Genomic DNA, 23,529 nt, shown 5'->3' on the forward strand with positions numbered 1-23,529 from the left:
CTACCATGTGTCCTTATCTTCCTGGGTCAGGCAGTATTTAAAGTCCATGGGACAGTGTTGGTATTGTTATAGGCTGACACATTTAAGGGTGTCCCACACATTCAACACTCTGCTCTTCATATTGATGTTCCACCGAGCTCCTTCCTTATGGGTGAACATCTCAGTTTTCTGCATTAAAATTCAATGGTGACAAGCGAGGTTTTCAGACAATGCTTTCCTCTTGAGAGGACCAAGTAGACCCCGTAAGAGGCTGCTCAGTCTCCTCTCAGAGATCGGGCCTGAGGACTGAGTAGACCTCGTAAGAGGCTGCTCAGTCTCCCCAGAGATCAGGCCTCAATTTCAGTTTCCTGAGACTGAATAAACAGTTTCTAAAAGAGCCATGAACAGAGGACAGTCAATCTCCAACACCCCCATCAGCAAGGATGAGGAGGCCTGGTACATACAGTCCAGGCCTGAGCCACAAACAGCTCAGGTGATAACCAAATAAGGACAAAGCCTGGCACTTCTCCAGGCCTGCCAAAGAGTGGAAAACTGTAGCCCTCACCAGTCCCTGACTAGCCCAGGCCAATTAGAATGCACAATATGATTGCACTTGGGAGGAGGGAGCAGGAAGATCAGGAGTTCAAGGCCACCATGGGCTACATGAGATAGAGCCAGGTGGTGGAGGCACACGCCTTTAATCCCAGCACTAGGGAGGTGGAGACAGGAATATAAGGCAGGAGGAGACAGGAGCTCAGTCCCCTTTCAGTCTGAGGATTCCTAGAGGTAAGAAGTCTCTAGTGGCTGCTGCTCTGCTTCTCTCATCTTTCAGCTTTCACTCTGATATCTGACTCTGGGTTTTTATTATTAAGACCAATTAGAATTCAAGCTACAATGGCCTGGTTGTTGTTACCAAGCTTAGATATATTTTTCTTTTCTTTTTTTTTTTTTGAGACAGGGTTTCTCTGTGTAGCTTTGCGCCTTTCCTGGAACTCACTTGGTAGTCCAGGCTGGCCTCGAACTCACAGAGATCCGCCTGGCTCTGCCTCCCGAATGCTGGGATTAAAGGCGTGCGCCACCACTGCCCGGCTAGATATATTTTTCAAGATATAGGTCTTAGGTCTAAGTTTGTTTAGCTCAGATATATTTAATAGATAATGGTCCTCAAACTTGTCAAAGATCTGATGAATATGGCTTTTGAATTATTTGATTAAAAAAAAAACTTACTATGACAAACAGAGGCTCCCAGCTCTTAGCAATGACTCCCAAGTTCTCCAAAGAAGACAGGAAACAACCCGACGATGCCACCTGATTGTTGAGAACATTGACCACTGGGCAAGATGCCTTAATGCAACATCTGCTGCCAGGACCCAACTCAGACTACGGACATGTGAGACACAGTCAAAATAAGATGATTTGCCCCCAAGTTCCTCCTCCACAGGGAAAGCTCTCACCTTACGGGCCTGGAGGCCAAAGACTGATGCTGTCTTGCCAATGCTATGAAGACCACAGTGGCCTGGGATGGCTAACTGGGTAGGGATGGTCTCTCTAATTTTTTTTGATAGATTTGGAAGCTGCTTGATCTGCACTTCTGCTCACTCAGATAGGATTTATCCCTCTTAGATCTCTGATGGTATTGACATCTAGGCTCACTGTAACTTTGTCAGCTTAGCAGCATCAGACACCCAGGGTCTTCCCCAAGGCTGTAGCCACCTTGTTAGTTCATTGATCAATACACTGATTAATTAAACTATTAGGTCTCTTGAAAAGAAAAGGCAAACAGGTTTGCCTTACTCACAAGCTTCATATTAAGGGACACATAAATTTCAAACATGATTTAAAATGACTGTTCTTAATGATAACTGCTTATATCTCTGAGAAATGATTGAATAAAAAAGATATAAAAGTCTATATAAATTCAAAGGCTCTTAGAGGTATAAAGGTCTGAAAACATAAAGGCTTAGGGTATAAGGGTCTGAGAAAATGTTTTGAGAAATAGGATACAATTTATGAGGATAAAAAATGGCTTAAGATGTATGAAAATTATCACAAGATTCCTTTCCATCAACATACTGTCATTGCATTGAAATTTCAAAAATTCAGAGTTGAATATTAATAGAGTTCTTACAAGCTAATAGAGCAATGACTCCTTACTGTTTGGGTCACAAGTAAGTGTGATTTTAGATTTCTTTTGGTTGTCTTCTGAATATAGACTTACAGATGCTTTTCATTGGGCCAAAGACATTTTAGTCCAATCTATACCTGACCTTCTAGACAGAAGGAAAATGTACATTTTTTTAATCCAAATCTGGAGCTTTTGCCAGGACTCAAAGATAAGAATCTACTTTTGCTGTTTTACAGGTACCTGCTACCTGCTTTTTCTACAATATGGATTTCAATACAAATTGTTAATACTGATGTATCTGAAACTTTTAATGTCTTTTCATAAAATGTAAGTTCACATAAACTTCAAAGAATTAAAGACATCATAAAACTTGGATCTACGCGTCTTGCAGATCAAAAGGATTCCAGATAAATACAGACTAGGTTTCCCTATCTGTCTACTCCTGAGGATGGTATTTCTCTCACTCCTGGCCTTGGGACTCCTCCCCTTCCTCAATTACTGAGACTATGGGCCTAAAAGTTCCAAATAAGTCCATAAATTTTAACTTCTGTTCCTAGTTTGTATCTGTCTCAACAGGTTTCCACTTGGCTGACAGACACATCCAAGCACCATTTGCTGATGACAACCTACTCCAAATGACTGTGAACCCTGAACTTGCTGAGAGCTGGTGTGGACCAATCCAACCAATGTTAATGCTGTCTCTTCAGCTGGTCAATGAATCAGATGTTTCTAAATTCCCTCCTTGCCTTTTACTAACATTCTAGACTTCCAGGGCCCTGACAACAGTATCCTAATGTCAGCAGGAAGTGATTACAGAAGCAAATAGATCGCCTCCTGTTCCCCCCTGGAATGTTAGATCAAAAGAGAATTTCTTGCCATAGGGAACCTGGGATAAAATAATAACTGGTCCCCATTCTCATTTTCAAGTTCCTTCAGGATAAGGAACTCTGTCAGCCATCACGGGACCTTTGGCCCTTCTGCTTCTGCTAACTGATGTTGGCTCTTGTGTCACTGATGCCTTAACTAAATGATGATTCCTCTCTGGGTGCCACTGAACTGAGGATGCTAGAATCCCAATATCAGTCCCTGGACCAGACTCACACACACTTGCAAATGGCAACAAACAAATAAGGGGAGGCTCACTTTGCCATTGGTGACAGAAATGGTCTGTGTTTGGAACAACCTCCATATGGCCATTCCCACCTCTGCAGTCTCACTCAGAATCCAATGGGAATTGGCTTCCTGATACCGCTGGAGGAGACCTGGTGATGTGCATATGCCTCTGGCTTGACCCCCTATGTTAACACTCAGGTTTTGAACCAAACAAAAAAAATTCTTGTGTCCTGGTCTAGTTAGACCCCTTAATAGTCTACTACCCTGATGATAAAGTCTTTTTACCAATTAGAAACATCTCCAAGATTTGAGATGATGAACTTACTCAAGGGGGGAATGAGAGGACCGCGTAGACCCTATAAGAGGCTGCTTAGTCTCCCCTCAGAGATCAGGCCTCAATTTCAGTTTCCTGAGACTGAATAAACAGTTTCTAAAAGAGCCATGAACAGAGGACAATCAATCTCCAACACCCCCATCAGCAAGGATGAGGAGGCCTGGTACATACAGTCCAGGCCTGAGCCACAAACAGCTCAAGGTGATAACCAAATAAGGACAAAGCCTGGCACTTCTCCAGGCCTGCCAAAGAGTGGAAAACTGTAGCCCTCACCAGCCCCTGGCTAGCCCAGGCCAATTAGAATGCACAATATGATTGCCACTTGCTTGAGCCAAACATATCCAAAGTGACCTGACTCCTTAGGACCTCCCCCTGGCTGTGCTTAAAAGGAGCCCACACACCCCTCTCGGGGTCACTGCCATCTTGCCTTTGTGTGGGATGGCAGACCACAGCATGCTGGAAAAATAAACACTCTTGCTGATTGCATATGTGGATGGTGATCTTTCGTGGGGCTTCTCCAGGAACCAAACACCTCTCTCTGAAGAGAAAGGGTGAAGAGTCCAGGCAGCAGGCCCCTGGCTTCTTTGAGAAGGCGGCAGTTACTCCAACTGTAGATAGCCCGCCCCTCCCCCCACTGTGCTTCCTGGGGGAGTGTGGGATTCCTCAATGGCCTCTGCTGTGCAGCTTCAGCTTTTGCTAAAAGGAAAACTGATGAGTTACCCACAGGTCTCCACCAGGGGATATTCACTTTCCATCAGACAGTGTGTAGGGGTGAGGTGTGCACGCAGCAGGCTTCTTGTAGCCACAAAGCTGCTAATGGACACAAAACTGCCTTTGGGTTTGAGGACTGTTTCTTTTCATGGTTGTCAGAGCATGGTGACTCAGTTGCTTGTGGTGTCTGAGAACTCTGTCAGAGTCCAGCTCCTCAATGTTGGACTGTACTGGATTTACTGGCATAAGATGTCAAGAATGGCATTTCAACTGGAGGAGCTCACCCACCCTACACATTCTGAGGCTTGCTGGTTAGATGCTTAAGCTGATTTTACTTATATAAAATGTTACTGTGAATAAATACTACTTATTTTATGCTTTAGTTAGAAACTTATTCATCAGCTGGGATGGGTTTTTAATGAGGTGAATAAAAGACTATTGTTGATTTTTAGTAAACAACATTCTAGCCACAGGATTTACAGAATGGATTGTAAAGATAATGATTGAGCAGGCTGATTTCTATTATGTGCATGGGGATGCATTCGTGTGTGTGTGTGTGTGTGTGTGTGTGTGTGTGTGTGTGTGTGTGTGTGTGTGTGTGTGAAGGTGTGTATGCATATGTGCCTGTGCATATCACAGCCAGAGGTCAATTAGGATCAGAAGCCATGCACCTTGTTTGAGACAGGGTCTTTTACTGGGACCTGAGTCTTGCTAACTAGGCTGGGCTGCCTGGCCAACAGGCCATAGGGATCCATCTGCCTCAGCCTCCCCAGTGCTGGGATCACAGTCGTGCGTCTAGCTTTTTACGTAGGTGCTGGGGATCAAGCTGAGGCCATCAGGCTTGTGTGGTAAGCACTTTCCTGACCTCAGCCCCAGGCTGATCAGTTTCCTCACTGTCCACACCACATGCAGCTGCAGGATGGTAAGTCCTGGAACACTGAAATGAATCTGAAGAAGAAAAAAAAACTTCCTCCTTGGACCTTTTAGATCCCAGGTCGGTGATCTTAGCTAGTCTAGAGGTTAGGATGGGAGGACCACAAGTTCAAGGTTATCTGTGAAACAGTGACTCCTGTCTCAAAGTGCAAGTGGGGTCTGTGGCTGTAACTCAGTGGCAAGCGCTTGCCCAGCATGCGTGAGGTCGTTGGTTAACTTGCTAGTACTTTAATCTGCCGGTGTTAGTCTAAACTTTAAGGAGGTTGATGCTTTGCCATGGAGATTTAGATGGGGAAAGAAAATGTAAACTTTTCCATTGTGGAATATTATTTTAACTGGGCAAAGATGTGTTACATGTGTCTATGCTGCAGATTATTACTTTAACTACATGAAGGTGTGTTACATTTGTTTCTGCTGCTTTTGTTAATGATGTAAAGATGTGTTACATTTGTTTGTGTGGAATTTGTTTAATTATGTAAACACGTGTTACATTTGTTTCACCTTGCCCACCTAAGACACCTGACTGGTTTAATAAGAAGCTGAACGGCCAATAGCTAGGCAGGAGGGGATAGGTGGGGCTGCAGGCGGAGAGAATAAGTGGGAGGAGAAATTTAGGCTAGAGAAGTAGAAGAGAACGAAGGAGAAAGAGAGGGATACGCCCTAGAGCCAGAAGCTAAGCAGCCACCAGACAGACAGACAGACATGAGAAGCAGGAAAGTAGGACATACAGAAGGAAAGAAAGGTAAGAAGCCCTGAGGCAAAACATAGATGAAGAGAAACAGATGAAAATAAGATCTAATGTAAGGCCGAGCATTCATAACTAATAATAAGTCTCCATGTCACGATTTGGGAGCTGGTTAGTGGTCCAAAAGAAAGCCTGCCACACTTTTTCCTGAACAGTATTAATCTTCAAGGATGTGAGAATTCCAGTTCCCTCCCTGTGCATCCACAGCAATTCTGGACCTGACTTCAGTGTGTTGTGCTAAAGGATATAAAACCAGGTAAGTTGAGTCAACAACACCAGGAAGAGGAGCCTCGCCTCCAGCTGACACCCGCAGAGATGAGCACATCTTCTATGGCTGCACACCAAGTCAGAGAACCGCTTCAGTCTGGATCCAGCTCTGCGGCACACTCCACACTCCCCGGACTCTTGCTCTCAGGACTTTAACTGAAACCTGGCAGGATCCCACCTTCATCTTCCCAGGATGTCCAGATATTATGGAATCGTCTTTTTGTACACTGTGAAGATGTGTTGCTCTCATTGGTTTAATAAAGAGCTAACTAACAACCAATAGCTAGGCAGGACATGTGGACAGGGAAAAGGAGAGCATGGGGTGGGGTGGGATGATGAAGGGCAGAGTTGCCAGGAGACTTAGAGAGAAGCAAGATGAACTTGTTGTACTAAGAAAACATACAAAGCCATGTGGTAGTACATAGATAAGAAATATGGATTAATTTAAGTTGTAAGAGGTAGTAATAAGCCTAAGCTATCGGCTGAGTGTTTATAATGAATAAGTCTCCATGTTGGTTATTGGGGAGCCAATGGTCCCAACAAAACCTCCGCCTACACCCAGCCTCCATTTTGAGGTTCTTCCTTGAGGACTGGGCTGTGGATAACCACAGGGACCCTCACCTAAACTTCTGGAGGCTCCACTGAATCAGAAATGGTTCAGGGACTGAACTGTAAATGCCCCTTGCATCAGGACTAGACCATGACTCACCTTCAGTTCCTTTCAGCTTGTCAGAGATTTCCCTAGCTGAAGAAGTGCAGATTCCACTGTCCAATCAAGAGCTGGCGTTCTGCCACATCATCAGTTACCAGGGGAGGCTGTGGGGCAGAAAGCACCAGGTTAAAGGTCATCTTCCTTCACTTCCTTTACTCTCACAAGCTTCAAACACACAGTTGTCTCATCAGCCCTGTGTAGGAGAGGTGAACGCTCCCCCGGTGCTCAGACTGGTGAATGAATGACACCATCTCAGAGCTGGCTCAGCACTGCGGCCGGATGAAAGTGTTTCAGCTGCAACTGGATCAAGCATTTAAAATACTAAATAAAAAAGAAACTGCTGGTTTCAAAGAGGACCCTCATACTGAATTTCTAACTAGCAACTGATGATGCTGTTTACATCTGATGTTGATTGGCTCCTCAGCACTGACCTTACTCAACACAGCACCAAAGAAGTGAATCCCCTGTTTTTTCTGACCTGGGGTGTAGATGGAGAGAGGAGATAGTTTCAGGGTGTCTCCTCCAGCATGATGCGACTGTGGCTCCCCAGAGGCCCCTGTGTGGCAGCTGTGGTCCTGACACTGATGGTGCTGAGTCCTCCCGTGGCTTTGGTCAGGGACCCCCGACGTAAGTGCACACCTCAGGTGCTGAGCTGCTGGGGTCGGGGAGGAAGGGGCCGACTTCTCACTGTCCAGGTTAAGTCACTTAATCTGCTGATATTTTCTGTGACCACCTACAGTCTTCACATGAAATCCAAGCAGTTTCCCCAAATAGGAACCTGGCTGCCTGTGCTCTGAGATCTGTGTGAGAGGCCCCCGATGTCAGCCATTGCTTTTCAGTTTCTTCCAGTCATCTCCAGCCTTGTGACATATTCCCCCAGGGCCTCCAGAGGATTGATAATTGTGATGTTAAATTAACCTCTTGTACAGGCCTTGTCTTCATTGTGTTGAACTATGCCAGACAACGAGGTTTCTCTTTAAAAACAGAACTGCACGTGTGTATTTTATTCTATTTTGTATGTGTGTTTCTGTTATTTTAACTACAAAAACAGTCAAATATTGAAGTAATCAAAAGGTTTCTCTGAAAGCATCATGAAGTCACGGGAACAGGGAGGGCATCCCAGGGACAATCCATGTGAGTCCTCTGCAGGCTGTGAGGCCCCTGCCTGGGCACCTGGGAGGCTGACCCCAGGGCTCTGTCTTTCTCTCTCCCTGACTCCAGTGTCTGTGCAGCCTGTTCAGGTGTGGGAGCTCTGAGGGGTGGTGGTGAGCTCCCCTTCTCCTTGAGAGCACACAGCAGCTGAGGCAGCCTCAGAGAGAATGGGCTGTGTGAGCTGTTTCCAAGTGTGTGAGGCTCTTCTGAGAGCCTGGGGGGGTAGAGCCCATTTTGGTTTTGTTTACACGTGCCTGTACTTTAATTTTTCTCCTACATTCTCTGTCTGGGACCATGGAAGAGGATTGAATCCCATCACCCCTCCCCTCAGGTCAGATTTGACAAATGAATTTGTCATTGAATTTTAAAAGATCTGGTTTGTGAATTCTCTGGAACTGTAATTCAGATAAGAGACTGTGGGTCAGGGTTAGGATCATGGTTTTAATTTCTGGAAACTTCTCCAGTAGTTTCCTGTTACTTAGGAGAAAATCCAAAAGTCTAAGTCAACCACAAGGCTCTGAGGTGCTTGGCTCCGCATGATTCCTACAGCTCATTTCTCACCTGTGCCCTCACATTCCACGCTCCATTGTCCTCTGTGTTCTTGAGTAAGTTCATGAACTCAAGTTTTTACGCATGGCGTCACCTCGGCTCACATGTGCCCCTCCCTAAACACTTGCAGTCAGCACCCTTCCCCTGTCTGAGATCAACTTAACCGTCCCTCCCCAGAGAGCTGCTCTGGTTCCTCCATCACTCCAGCCTCCCACTCCACCCCCCTCTCCTGACATTTCTCATTCTGTGATAGTTTCTTGACCAGTTCCCTTTGGTTTCTGCTTTCAGAATTTTAAGCTGCGGATGTGAGGGGCGGTCATTACTTTCTCCTCTCTAGATTCCCAGAGGAGCAAAGACCTGGGTCACAGCCAGCTCTAAGAGGAGCACTTAGCAAAATATTCTAGAAAGGTGCAGTTCAAGGAAAGGGTGAGGAGGGTTGAGTGGGAAGGTGGGAGGCGGCTGTCAGGCACAGGCTGGAGCAGTCACTGTGTGTGGTCTCCATTGTAGCCCTCAGGCTGAGCAGGTCATTATCGGTGTGAGATCAGAAGGTGTCCCTGGTCCACAGCCCCTCTGTCTCTGGAATAACAGGGATGCACCCTCTGGGTGCTGATGTCACTACCAGCCCCTTCTGGTGGCCATAGCAGGGTTGTTCTGTCTTGTTTTAACCCGCCTGGGCTGTTCTTCCAGTCTCCCTGAGCAGCAGAGACTGTATGTGGGAGACAGAGCGAGACATCCCGCCATTCTTCAGGTGGTTTTTGTTTTATTTTTGGGACACGCTCTTTGATGGGTCTGGAGATCACCAAGCAGAGAAGGCTAGGCTAGCAGCCTGTGAGACTCCTGGATCCTCCTCTGTCTCCCCATCATGGGGTTACAGGTGTGAACTCTGGGAATCAAACTCAGATTCTCAACGCTCGAAAGGCAAGTGCTTTACCCTTGAGCCATCTCCACAGCCTCAGCAGAGATTTGTTCTCTTGGCTCAGACTTGGAGAAGTGGGGGATGGAATGTCAGAGCAACTTCTCCACCCGCTGCGATGTGGAGGTCATAGGCGAGGACCAAAGGAATGAGGGGAAGGGTGGGCTAATAAAAGGGTGGGGTGTTTATGCTTTTTCTGGCAGTGAAGGTAGATTTTTCCCAGAATTTGGGTTCTTTTGTCTTTTAGGGGGGGGGGAGAGAGAGGGAGGGAGAGGGAGAGGGAGGGAGAGAAGGGGAGAAGGAAAGAGAGAGAGAGAGGGAGAGGGAGAGAGGGAGAGAGAGAGAGAGCAGTGTAGGCAGAGGTGGTCCATGGCATTCATGCCCAGCTGGTTTGGGCATCTGGAGAGGGACTTATGGATCTGAGGGGTCTGGTCCCTGAGAGAACCACCTGGGCGGCTGACACTCTTGTCTCCACAGCACGTTTCTTGCAACAAGTGAAAAGTGAATGCCATTTCTCCAGTGGGATGGAGCAGGTGCGGTACCTGCAGAGACACATCTATAACCAGGAGGAACACTTGCGATTTGACAGCAATGTGGGCAGGTACCAAGCGGTGACCGAGCTGGGACGGATCCAAGCCGAGTACTGGAACAGCCAGAAGGGCTTCCTGGAGCAGAAGCGGGCCAAGGTGGACACGTTCTGCAGATTCAACTCTGCCATTGTAGAGATATTAACTGTGAAGCAGAGAGGTGAGGAAGGGGGGAAGGAGGGGGAAAAGAGGTCACACACGTGAGGAGCACCCAGAGGGAGTGTGGAGTTGTGAGGCTGTTGATTGACAGGAGTACTTATCTGGAATCCATCTGACCTGTGACAGGTGGATCCAAGTTGTGACTCCCCGAGGCTTGCATTAATTTTTTAAGTTTACAAAAAGTGATAAAAGTTATAGACATATTAGCATTACCACTGTTTGTAATTTGTACTGAAAATGCTCCTGTAGAAAAGGCAGCTAACGGGAGTCTGTAAGACAGCTGGAGTAGACTCACGTCTTCGAGTCATAGCAACAGCTATGGCTTTGGGTTAAAAGCTTGAGCACTCTTTCCTCTGTCCAGAGGGCTGGAGATATATATATATATAGACAGATATAGATATAGATGTAGATATAGATATAGATGTAGATGTAGATGTAGATATAGAGATAGATAGATAGATAGATAGATAGATAGATAGATAGATAGATAGAACAGAGATATTTTCAGCGCGATGAGAAGCACTTTTAAGTCTATGCTTAGAAAACAACCAAGGAAATTTAAAATATTGAGCTTGTGACTATGATGACATTAGTAATAATTTGTAGAGCTAGATTAATGGCTTATCAGAACTCCACTGATTAATGTTAAAACTCTGAACTTCTTTTTCTTCCTTATTTATTTATTTATTTATTTATTTATTTATTTATTTATTTATTTATTTATTTATTTATTTATTTATTTTTGAGACAGTGTTTCTCTATGTAGCCTTGGCTGTCCTGGAATTCTCTCTGTAGACCTGCTGACCTCAAACTCAGAGATCTGCCTGCCTCTGCTTTCAGAGTGCTGAGATTAGAGGTGTGTGCCACCACTGCCAAAAACTCTAAACTTTTGAAGTCTTAATATAACACTAGCATAGAGAGGGAAAGAAATCTGAAACACTTCTTATTTTTCACATACCTTGAATCACTTCCTTAGACCTTTGCAACTTGTATTTACACACCTTAAATTACTTTCTTAGATCCTCACACTTAAACTTCAAATCTTTCATTTTTATGCCATGGTTCCTGAGATCGGTCATTGCAAAGCAAGGTCCTTTAAATAAAGGAAGAGTAAAACGTTACATTGAAACCTGTTTTGTGAGTTTATCTTTCAGTGGGAAGTTAGTCAGCAAGGAAAACTGTTTTGTGTCTGCCTTTCTCAGTGGGAAACCTAATGGCCCTGGACAAGTGAGGGCGGAGTTTACATGTGAAATGAGCTGAGCAGGCAGCTGCAGCCTTGGGCGGAGGGGCTGGGTGGAGCTGCTGCCAAACTGATAAAGTTCTTGGCCCAGTGGTTAGTGTTACCACAATCCAGGAGGAGGTGCCTATGCCCCGTGGATTTCTTTGGAGAACTTAGGGTTGCCTCTAGGAGCTGTCATTTCTGTCTGTCATGGGAAGCTTTTTAATTAAACATTTTAAATGCCACATTTAGCAGATCTCTGAGGAGTTTGAAGACCATATATTAAATATACCTGATTTTGAGATGGAGAGATGGCTCAGTGGTTAAGGGCACTGGCTGATCTTCTAGAGGTCCTGAGTTCAATTCCCAGCAACCACATGGTGGCTCATAACCATCCGTAGTGAGATCTAGTGCCCTCTTCTGGTGTGCACACGTGTATGCAGACAGAATACTGTATACATAATAAGTATACCTGATTTTAAACAAACTAACTGTTTTTAGTTACTTGCTTTAGGATTAACCTTGAAAGCATATTCAGGAGGCTGAATAAAGCTTGTCCCTGTAAACGAATTATATTTGTACTTAGCATGACTATGAGCATAGTTCTGAGCACATTAAAGAATCTGATCATTTATAAGGTTACTGACCATTAACTTGCATGTCTTAATTATCTTCAACAGTTTACAAGAAGTTAATAGCTTTTATAAGATTAGGATTTTATATTTTTATCCCTGTTAAGTCTGGGCCTTAAAAAATTGTCTTGAAGCTGGATAGTGGTGGTGCATGCTCTTATTCTCAGCACTCGGGAGGCAGAGGCAGGTGAGTCTCTGAGTTTGAGGTGAGTCTGATTTACAGAGTGAATTGTAGGGTGGCCAGGGCTATACAGAGAAACTCTGTCTTGAAAAACCAACCAACAAACAAACAAAACAAAAAAATGAAGATTTAATTGAAGATCTTTTAGTATCAAAATAAGACTTTAAATCATAAGTATAGAAACTGGGAGCTTTACAAGATCATAAATACAGTTCACATAGAGACTGAGAACCTCCTTTCCTGATCCTTTTGTAGTGCACCATTATAGAATGTAAGGAAAGTGTCAGCTGAGAACCCCCAAAACCAAGTTCTCAGCACAAAGGAGATTTATTTGCCCCAGAGGGACAGAAGGCAGAAAATAAAAGACAAAGGCAGGAGACAGAGGATGAGGGAGAAGGGGAAGGGAACAAGGGTGAGGGGAAAAAGGATGTTTGTCCTGTGGGGGGGGGGGACAGAGGACGGCCTCTAGATGGAGAGGAGACAGACATGGCACATAGGAACATGGCAGTTTATAAAGGTAAGGGAAACCCCGTGTTAGCGTGAGGTGGGTAATTTTAATTGGGCGTGTTGATTAGGTGAGCCAAAGGGGGCTTTTGAGTTCTGGACTTCAATACTTGGGTAGCTGGACCTTGGTAGCCTCAGGAGGAGGAAGTGGTCAAATAAGGGAATAGACCTTGGTGGCTAGCTTCAGGAATAGAATCTAATGGTTTTTAGCAAGGCAGAAGGAATGGAGGAGAAGAGTCTCTTCGCAGACTGCGTGTTTCTTGTATGTCTTAGGGTTTCTGTTGCTGTGAAGAGACACCAAGACCACGGCAACTCGTACTAGGAAAACGTTTAATTGGGTGGGCTTACAATCTCAGAGGTTTAGTCCATTATTTTCATGGTGGAACATGGTGGCTGGGAGTGTGGCAGCGTGCTGGAGAAGGAGCTGAATGTCCGACATCTTGCCTTGCAGGCAACAGGAAGTAGCCTGTGACACTGGATGATATCTTGAGCATATATGAGTCTGCCTCCACAGTGACACACTTCCTCCAACAAGGCTACATCTACTTCAATAAAGCCATACCTCCTAATAGTGCCACTCCCTTCATGGGCCATTTTCTTTCAAACCACCACATTGTATGACTCAGTTTATCCAAATAGCTAAAGCTTAACAAAATTAGCAAAGACAAAGAGGCTAGACATATATCTCCAAGCCAGTTTCTGTTAACCTGAATAGACCTTAGGAATTTATAAATCTTATTTATCAAACATAGGTTATTCCTTTTTAAAATTCTCCAGAAGCCTAGTTTTGAACACAATTAGTAAAGACATAAGTGGTTAGACATATCTCGAAGGCAGTTTCTGTTAACCTGAGTAAACCTGTATATTTTAGGAATTTATCAACCTAAAAAATACTATCCCACTCCAAAATATTTTTGGAGACCTGCTGTTGCTTCCTTAGTGTAAAGGGAGACAAAATGATGAGCAGAGGGCTCAGGATTGGTTTTAAAAATAATAAGCGGCACTGGTTACTGTGCCAGAAAGGTCACGAGGCACGAGGCACAACCAAACCCAGTATCAGAGCTTTATTTAGTAGGAGGGGGCAGGACAGAAAAAGGTAACCAGGCCTGGGAAGAGACGTGCAGAAAGAGAGAGAGTGGGGTGGGGGCGCAGAAGTGAGGGGAGGAGTCTGTGTCCAGCTTTTTAAGGATTTCCCTGCACACGAGCAGGTGGGTTTATGGAGCTACGCCATGCATGCGCTGATTGCATGATCACTCTGTGTGCATTTGCGCAATTACACAGCGCACTGATGATGTAAGATGTAAGACCCCTTGCTTAGCTACTGAACTGCACATGTGTGGTCATACAGCTGGAGGAGTGGCAGAATCCTAACTCAGTAGGACTAAGAAGTTTTATGGCTGTTGCCTTAGTTGGTTTATATCACCTGCTTATTTTAAGCAAGATGGTGGTGAAGTCACATGGCATGTACTGTTTTTAACCTGAGAATAGTTGGCTGCCAGCCACGTGGTTCCTGATGATGTCATCAACTAAGATGGAGGCGAGCCACACGGTAGCTATTTAAAAATACCCATTTTCCTAAACAAGAGTTGAATCCAAGTTACATGTAGTAAATAAGATTGCATATATATAGTTTTTTTTTAAAGTATCAACCTTTTGTTACAAGTTTTAAGCTTTTTGTTACAGATTCTGTGGAATTTTAACCACACCCAATAAACTCACAAATCCTAGAGTTCACACAATAGGTTTTAGAGATTTTTTTTTGTCTTGTTTTTGAGCAGAAACAAAGAAATCATGAAGATAAAAGATTTTCAAGAGTGGAAAGTGGGAAAATCTTAGAGTTAAGAGACATTTGGAAGTGTAGAGCAGAGAAAGTTCAGACATAAGAGATTTGGGGTCATTCGTTTGTGCAGTGGCAGTTGTTACGATTTGTGAGAGTTTAGAAATGGAGTCTGCCGTCATTGACCATTGAGCTATACTGAGGCCAAGCTGTTTTCAGGAAGACAGCGGGCTTTAATGAAATCTCTGAGTTCAAGGAGGAAAGGAGAAAGCGTCGCAAAATGAACTCCACTGGAGGGAGGGTCTGGATAAACTCCAAAGGGAGCCGAGAGACAGAGAACAGGGTCGCAAGCAGAAACTCCACCCGAGGGAAGATCCCAATCGACAGAATTCCTAGCCACTCCCCCATGACTGAGCATGTGCCAGCAAGATGCTTAGTCATCCCAGGGCCTTATGTCTTATGTAATCCATGAGCTGCGTGGTCATGTAACTTGTGCTCAGTGTAATCGCGTAATCTATGCGCATGCGTAGTGTAGCTACATAGGCTCATATGCGCATGTGTGAGGAGGGGGAGATTCTTCCTGCAAGATCGTTCCCACAGGCCTAAGCACCCCCTTCTGTTCTCCTTCCCCTAATAAACTCTTATAGTGGGTTTTGTTGTGCCTTGTGGCTTTTCTCGCATGGTAAACAGGGCCACTTAATAAATAACACCAATATTGTAGAAGCTCAGGAGAGAGCTGAGGAGGAACAGGGCCGTAACTGTAGGCCCAGGAAGGCATAGCCAGTAGAGGAGAGGGGCAAGTGTCTCAGTGGAGAGATGTCCACGTGGAGGGTATAGTAGGTTCCAGGAGCCAGAGAGACACTGAGAGGGTGAGGGGAGGGAAAAGCAGCTGAGGAGTTGGAGTCTAGAACTCGGAGTCAAATTTGGTGGGTGGCAGAGGCCAGTAGAAAGAAACAGACATACCTTAGGAGAGTCAGATCAGCAGCCTGGTTCAGTTAGGAGAGGCTGGGACCCTTGGGAGCGGCTCCCACATTTCAGATGAATGAAGTAAGGACATGGCACTCCAAGGTGTGGTTGGGGAGAAGAGTTTTATTGTAGACGTGAGGGAGAGAACACCAGAAGCATCTGGAAGAATCCAGACTGAACTGGGCCATGGGGGCGGGGTGAGAGAGGAAGAGAAGAGAAGGGCAAGGAGACCAGGAGTGGAGCCCGGAGAGAGCATGAAAAGACAGGGTTTTTTTTTTTTTTTTTTTTTTGCTTTCTTTCTTTTTTCTTTTTCTTTCTTTTCTTTTTTTCTTTTCTTTCTTTTTTTTTTCTTTTCTTTCTTTCTTTCTTTTTTTTTTTTTGCATTGTTGAGACAGGGTTTCTCTGTGTAGCTCTGGAGCCTGTCCTGGATCTCGCTCTGTAGACCAGACTGGCCTCGAACTCACAGAGATCCACCTGCCTCTGCCTCCCGAGTGCTGGGATTAAAGGTGTGCGCCACCACCAAAAGGCATGTTTTTATAGGAAAGAGAAGCTGGGGGGAGGAAAGTGAAGCTCAGGGGCTGGAGAGGCAGGGGGCAGGGTGAGGAGGGCTGAGAGGAGCCACAGGTACTGAGTGAGCCCAGAGGCCAAGCAGGCACTTGGGTATGCTAATAGGCACCACCACTGGCCGTTTGTCCCGGGTTTCTTTGGGACCTGACAGATTTGGCTGCAGACTTGCAGGCTGACGTCACCAAGGGAGAGGGAGGCTGCTGCCCAAAGTGGTGGAGAGGGATCCGAAGCCTCGATTCTCTGTAGGGGACACTTTCTGGAAGAGGCTTGTGGAAGTCCCAGATGGGGAGACCTCTTGCCTTTCTGTTCTCCCAATCACGGCTGTCTCTCCACATTCTCTGCATGGTGTGACAGACTTTTCCTGGGAAAACACATCATTAGCACATCTACTTATCGTAGACAGGGAACCCACCACAGACCAAAGTAATGATTGAACTGAAATCCAACTTGGTGAAGCCGGTTGAGTTTTTTCTGGGGTCACTCACAGGAAGAGGGGTGACTGAAATGTAGCTACCCCAGTGAAAAGCCCACCTCACCAGGGCCGGGGGGCGGTGGGGGGGAGGGCAGGGGTGTTGAAAGCTCCATTCCTGGAGCTCTGCAGTTCGTGCAGGCGCCCAGCAAGACTGAGAATCTCCTCTCAGCAGCTTTGCTGGCCAGAGTCCTTGCCTCGCACCACCGTTTATGGTTTCTACAACTTCAGCATTCTCAGATTGTCTACCTCCTGAGTCTCACAGCCTTCACCGTCTCCCTGTCCTGCCCTTCAATCAAGGGAAGCTGCCACACAGCATCCCTGACAGGTCCACAGACTTCTCCTGGGAAGCTCATTGGAACTTCGGCTGCTCCAGGCTCAGCAGAGGCTGTGCACTGGCGCCACCTACTGTTAGCTCTCGGGGCTTCCATGGAGTGCCAGGAAACAGAACGATACTTGGGTGCCTTTGGTGGAATATCAGCTCTGCCTCTCTGGGGCACTTGAGGGAAGCAGAGGGCCTTCCGACAGGGTTGAAATCTTATCTGGACACTGCCTGGGATGGAGCTGTGGGAGTCTGGAGGAAACAGAGTGAGGAGTGCTGGGAATTGTCTGCAGGCTCAAGAGAGAGCCAGTGCAGAATTACCCCTCAGACAGAAGAGCATCATCAGGGTGTGCGGAGCGCCATGGCCAGGCCTTGAGGTGGAACAGCATCAGTGGCCATGTGTGATGGGAGCCTGAAGGAAAAGCCTTCATGTCCCTAAAGGGGATTTCTGACTTTTATAGATTTCCAGGGAGAAGCAGCTTCCCAGTCAGGGTCACTGTTTGTACAATGAAACTCCATGACCAGAACACCCTGGGGAGGAAAGGGTCTATGTGGCTTATACTTCATCATCACTGTTCATCATGGAAGGAGGTCAGGGCAGGAACTCACACAGGGCAGGAACCTGGAGGCAGGAGCTGATGCAGAGGCCATGGAGGGGTGCTGCTTACTGGCTTGCTCCCATGGCTTGCTCAGCCTGCTTTCTTATAGAACCCAGGACCACCAGCCCAGGGATGGCCCACCCACAGCGGGTTGGACCCGCCCACATCAATCACTAATCAAGAAAATGCCCCATAGCCTGATTTTACAGAGGCATTTTCTCAACTGAAGCTCCCTCCTCTCACATATAGCTTGCCAAGTTGAGGTGAGCTGGCCAGCACAGGCGGGCAGTTTCACAGTGTGTGATTTAGCCTGGCTTAGCATCCATGACTCCTGCAATGGATGGTCTAGACAGGACCGTCAACAGTGCCATGAAGCTGCAGAGGCGGGAAGGGCTGGGCTTGCTCCTGCCTCCAGCTCTGACATCACCACAGGGGCCTGTCAGCTCTGGAGCCTGATCTCTGCAGAAACTGGAGCATCTAACAGGAAGTGTGTGTTAATATTCTGCAGTTCTGGGGAGTGCTTCCCAGACCAGGATGGCATTGTGGAATTTCCCTTCCTGTCCTGTCAGTTACGGCCTTCAGTCTGTGAGAAGCACGCAACCGAGGAGGATTGCTCTTCTTCCCTGGTTTTAATTAATACAATGTTTTGTAAAAATTGAAAATACTTAAAATCAATAATGAAAAGTTATTTGAGGTATAAAATAAAACCTTAGAGTTCCTCAGATCTAACGGGCCCCTGCGATCAGGATTAACGTCACGGGAAGGTTTGGGAAGCCTGCCTGGACTTCATCTAGGTGGATGGAGGAAGACAGACAGACAGACAACCTGGGAGGACACTCCGCCCTCATGACTTATTTTCACCTCCCTTTCTCCTCTAGTTGAGCCCCAGGTGACTGTGTACCCGACAAAGACGCGGCCCCTGGACCACCACAACCTCCTGGTCTGCTCTGTGAGCGGCTTCTACCCCGGACACATTGAAGTCAGATGGTTCCGGAACGGCCAGGAGGAGAAGACTGGGGTTGTGTCCACCGGCCTGATCCGGAATGGAGACTGGACCTTCCAGACCCTGGTGATGCTGGAGACGGTTCCTCAGAGTGGAGAGGTTTACACCTGCCAGGTGGAGCACCCCAGCCTGAGCCGCCCTGCCACAGAGGAGTGGAGTGAGTGGGAAGCTCCTGACTTGTGAATCCTGCCCACAGGAGTTGGGTGTCCTGGCTTACCCAAGCCTGTCAGCCCTCTGACCCTGAGAATCCCCGCCCACCAGGAAGGGAGTGTGGCTTACCCTGCCTGTCTGCTTTCTCTGCCCACACACTATTTCCACTGGTTCTGTGCTGTTCTCTCCTTAAGCACAGCTCACAGGGGCAGGTGTGTGATGCTTCTACAAGCACCTTTGCCCCCTGGGAAGCACTTACCCCACCACACACTCTTCTGAGCCTTCCAGTGACTTCACAGGTCCAGGGACCTGGTTGGCCGGGGCTGCAGCCTCTGCCTCTGGCTGGGTTGTTTCTGCTGTTGCTCATGGTGACAAGCAGCAGCCCAGGGTCATGGCTGACTTCAGGGACGTCCAGTCTCAGCTCTGCCTTTGCTTAGGTCTGTCACCCTCAGGACTGTGGGGTCTCAGAGCTCAGAGGCTTCCTGTCAGCTCAGGTGGCCATATTAAGTCTCTTCATGGTGTGAACCTCTGATGTTTGATTGCTGTCAAACATCACCAGGAGTGTTCAATTCCTGCTCTTCTAGAACAGGCTTCTTCCCCATTCTCAAAGCTCTGAATGTCAGGGTCCCAAGTGGAAACGGGATTTGGGATGAAAACCTCTAAACATGGCTTCCTTTCTCAGGGGCGCAGTCTACATCTGCACAGAGCAAGATGCTGAGTGGAGTCGGGGGCTTCGTGCTGGGCCTGCTCTTCCTCGGGCTGGGGCTGTTCGTCTACTTCAGGAATCAGAAAGGTAAGGAGCCTGGTGGGGGCCAAGATTCCACAGCATTTCAGGGAAGAGCCATGGCTCTGTTCTCGGGATGTCACTGGCCCTGTGACCTCAGGTTTCAGTGGACTCTGAACACAACAGTCTGTAGTTACTGGATTGAACCCTAAGTAGTGACAACATATGGAGATGGGGAAGTTAGGGTGATTCTGACTTGAGAACTGGGAGCAGAGCAAAAATGAAGAAGAGCCACTGGGCTGGTGTGTGACTGAGGCTCCCTGAGCCCCTCTCTCTGTCCACACTCCCCTCTGCTCTGGCTGCTGTGGGCTGTGGTGCCAGAGGAATCTCGGGTAGCAGCTCAGAGTCTGGGGACATGCGTCTGGAGACAGATCTGTCTCCATGCACTTACGGGTCTATTTTATTCTCTTTTCTAGGACAGTCTGGACTTCAGCCGACAGGTAACACCCTTCAGTCTTCCCTCAGAGACAGATCTGCTTCCCCTACAGTGTGGGCTGGGGTGTGATGGAGCCCAGACAGAAACACTGGGGAAGATGTAGATCCCAGGGTCCGGCCAGGTGGTTCGCACTGAGCCTTGTTCCTGCACTTACTGAAGGCCTGTGCTCTGAAGCAGCGTTGACTTGGGGCTTGAGAAGTTCCTCTGCTCACATCATGCTGTCAGGAGAGGCCTGGGGTGGTGAGAGAAGCCACTGCAGGGTCAGGTCTGGAAAGGCCACTGTCCCCTGTGCTCTGCAGGACTCCTGAGCTGAGAAGAGGTGACAAGGCTGGAGGAAGGAGCTTCCCTGTCTCCATGGCATGAAAACGTGTCCTGTCTGGTTCGCATTCTTCCATTAGCAGTGCTTTCCCAGGAATGTGGCTCCTCCTGACCCTGGACCCTGCAGACCTGTGCTCCCTGTTCAGCCCCTAGCCCCAGCCTGGCAATCCCTAAGACAGAAGCCCCCCCCCCCCAACCTGCCCTTTGCCTGGTGCATCTGAATCCATCTGCTGTCACAGTGCCTGCTGTCCTGGATAGTCATCAGAGAGGAGGGAACCTCAACTGAGAAAATGCCTCTATAAGACTGAGCTATAGGCAAGCCTGTAGGACATTTTCTTAATTAGTGATTGATGGTTGAGGGTTGGGTGGTTCTGGATTCTGTAAGAAAGCCAGCTGAGCAAGCCATAAGGAGCAGGCCAGTAAGCAGCACTCCTCCATGGCCTCTGCATCAGCTCCTGCTTCCAGGTTCCTGCCCTGCAGGAGTTCCTGTCCTGACTTCCTTCGATAATGAACTGTGTGGTAGTTTGAATGTAATTGGTCCCCACAAGCTCATAGGGAGTGGCACCACTAGGAGGTGTGGCCTTGTTGGAGTAGGTATGGCCTTGCTGGAGGAAGTGTGTCTTTGTGGAGGTGGGCTTTGAGGTCTCATATATGCTCAAGCCACACACTCAGTTCACTTTCTGTTGCCTGCAGGTCAAGATTTAGGACTTTCAGCTCCTTCTCCATTACTATATCTGCCTGCACCCCACCATGTCCCACCATGATAATAGACCAAACCTGTGGTGATATTGTGTCCCCCAATATATTGTGCACCCTAATAAACTTTTCTGGGGTCAGAGAACAGAACAGCCGCTAGATAGACATAGAGGCCAGAAAATGGTGGCACTCACACCTTTAATCCTAGCATTCTGGAGGCAGAGATCCATAAGGATCTCTGTGAGTTCAAAGCCACACGCCTTTAATCCCAGGAAATGATGGCAGAAAGCAGAAAGGTATATAAGGAGTGAGTACCAGGAACTAGAGCATTGTTAAGCTTTTAGGCTTTTAGCAGCAGTTCAGCTGAGATCCATTCAGATGAGGACAGAGAGGCTTCCAGTTTGAGGAAACAAGATCAGCTGAGGAGTTGGTGAGGTGAGGTCAGCTGTGACTGGTTCTGTCTCTCTGATCTTTCAGCGTCACCCAAATACCTGGCTCCGGGTTTGTTTTATTAATAAGACCTTTTAAGATTTGTGCTACATAAACCTCTAAAAATATAGGCCACCCCAATGAAATGTTTTTTCTTTATAAGAGTTGCTGTGGTCATGGTGTATCTTCACAGCAATAAAAGCCCTGACTAAAACAGAAGTTGGTACCAAGGACTGGGGTATTGCTGTGATAGGCCTGACCATGCTTTGGTTTGAAGGAATATGGACCTTGGGTTTTAAATGGAAACTCTTGCCGTTGGGCGCCATTTGTAGCTGGAGTTATCTCCAGTCCCCCTCAGACCCAAGTAAACACACAGAGATTTATATTACTTATAAACTGTATGGCCGTGGCAGGCTTCTTGCTAGCTAGATCTTACATATTAAATTAACCCATTTCTATAAATCTATACCTTGTCATGTGGCTCATGGCTTACCAGTTACTTTACATGTTGCTTCTCATGGAGGTGGCTGGCAGCATCTCCTGACTCAGCCTCCCACTTCCCAGAATTCTCCTCTTTCTTTGTCCTGCCTATACTTCCTGCCAGGCTACTGGCCAATCAGCATTTTATTTATCAACCAAATCAGAGCAACACATTCACAGCATACAGAGCAATCGATATCCACAGTGTAAGACAGACTGTAATAACGAAGAGGAAGTGAAGTAAACCCTTTATTCTCCATGTTGTTTTTGGTCAGGTATTTGGCAACAGCAATAATGAAACAATAGGACATAACAACAAATGACTGGATTTGCAGAAAAGGCAAATTCACTAAACTGAACAGGGAGATGATGAACGAATGCCTCCCCCCTCCCTTCCTCCCTCATTCCCTACCTTTCATACTTTCTCTCTGAGGCAGGGTCTCATGTAGCCCAGGCTGGCCTCCAACCTGCTATGTAGCTGAAGATGATCCTGAACTCCGGATCTACTGTGTCCACCTCTCAAATACTGGAACTTCAGGTGCATGTCCCCATGCCCGGCTAGTCTTCATCTTTTAAAACCCATTCTAATTAACTTTTAAAGTATATTGACACAGGCGACGAGATGAAGAAGACACTGTTTTGAAAGTTGTCATACTTTCTAAAGGTCTCAGGGAACAGAAGTTATGTGCCATTTTTCTCGGTGGTCAAGCAGCGAGTGGTACAAGGCTTTGCAGAATTAGGAGCTTTGTGCAAGGGGAATCGTAACCATGCCAGCAACACTGCACTGGGTGGTTTTGTGTGTCAACTTGACACAAGCTAGCGTCCTCCGAGGAAGGAGCCTCAGCTGAGGAAATGCCTGGATGAGATGCAGCTGTAGGGCATTTTCTCATTTAGTGATCAATGAGGGAGGGCCCAGCTCATGGTGGGTGGTGCCATCCCTGGGCTGCTTGTCCTGGGTTCTATAAGAAAGCAGGCTGAGCAAGCCATGGGAAGCAAGCCAGTAAGTAGCACCCCTCCATGGCCTCTGCATCAGCTCCTGCCTCCAGGTTCCTGCCCTGTTTGAGTTCCTGTCCTGACCTCCTTCATCAATGAACAGCAATGCTGAAGTGTAAGCCAAATAAACCCTTTCCTCCCCAACTTGTTTTATGGTCATAGTATTTTGTCACAGCAATAGAAACCCTAAGACGATCACTCACCAGGGTATAAGAATGTGTTCCTCCAGCCTGCACAGGGTCAAAACAATGCAATGTCATTAAATTTGTTTTAACTGTGTTTTCCTCTTTTCATCCATGGTGTTCTCAGAGCCCCCAGTTAAATATTTATATGACAGGTCTAGTCTCTCTCATGTGCACGTGATTGGACATTCTTTTCCTAAACCTGAATATGAATATATGTGACCAGAAAAATGTAAAGATGAAAGAAAAATCAGTCTAAAATCAAGGAAGGAAGGAAGGAAGGAAGGAAGGAAGGAAGGAAGGAAGGGAAAGTAAAGGAATGATAGAAATACAGACAGCTTGAGAAGTGAGGATGAAAGAGGAAGGAATGGAAAGATGGACGGAAGGAAAGACAGACAGAGGGAGCCGGGGAGGAGAGAAACATGGAGTTAGGGAGCACAGGGAAGGGACTAAGCTAAGAGAAAGTGGGGAACATTTTTACATGGAGCGTGAGCGCAGGGGTGCTCAGGAAGTGCATGTGAAATGGTCACAGCTTTGTCCCTC

General features: G+C 46.9%; 2 protein-coding genes across 40 annotated transcripts in view; one reads left to right on the plus strand and one right to left on the minus strand.

Moving 5' to 3' along the window:
- Nucleotides 1-4,174, minus strand: part of Tsbp1 (testis expressed basic protein 1) — a 74,949-nt gene extending 70,775 nt beyond the window's left edge. For 20 of the 39 annotated variants that reach the window (XM_059281368.1, XM_059281364.1, XM_059281362.1 and 17 more), the window contains exon 1: nucleotides 3,979-4,173. In XM_059281368.1, coding sequence (XP_059137351.1) covers nucleotides 3,979-4,006 — 28 coding nt within the window. In that variant the 5' untranslated portion in view covers nucleotides 4,007-4,173. Of the gene's footprint in view, nucleotides 1-3,978 lie in introns of all 39 variants that reach the window. The other 19 variants (XM_059281369.1, XM_059281366.1, XM_059281365.1 and 16 more) reach the window with 1 other exon arrangement.
- Nucleotides 4,175-7,446: 3,272 nt separating this feature from the next.
- LOC131926407 (H-2 class II histocompatibility antigen, I-E beta chain-like) lies at nucleotides 7,447-20,293 on the plus strand. Its single transcript, XM_059281806.1, has 6 exons — nucleotides 7,447-7,546; nucleotides 10,011-10,280; nucleotides 18,394-18,675; nucleotides 19,351-19,461; nucleotides 19,869-19,892; nucleotides 20,188-20,293. Exons 1-6 carry the CDS (start codon nucleotides 7,447-7,449, stop codon nucleotides 20,199-20,201), a joined length of 801 nt encoding a protein of 266 aa, XP_059137789.1. The 3' UTR covers nucleotides 20,202-20,293.
- Nucleotides 20,294-23,529: the final 3,236 nt, after the last annotated feature.

This window comes from Peromyscus eremicus, chromosome 16_21, assembly GCF_949786415.1.
Source record: "Peromyscus eremicus chromosome 16_21, PerEre_H2_v1, whole genome shotgun sequence".
NCBI lineage: Eukaryota > Metazoa > Chordata > Mammalia > Rodentia > Cricetidae > Peromyscus > Peromyscus eremicus.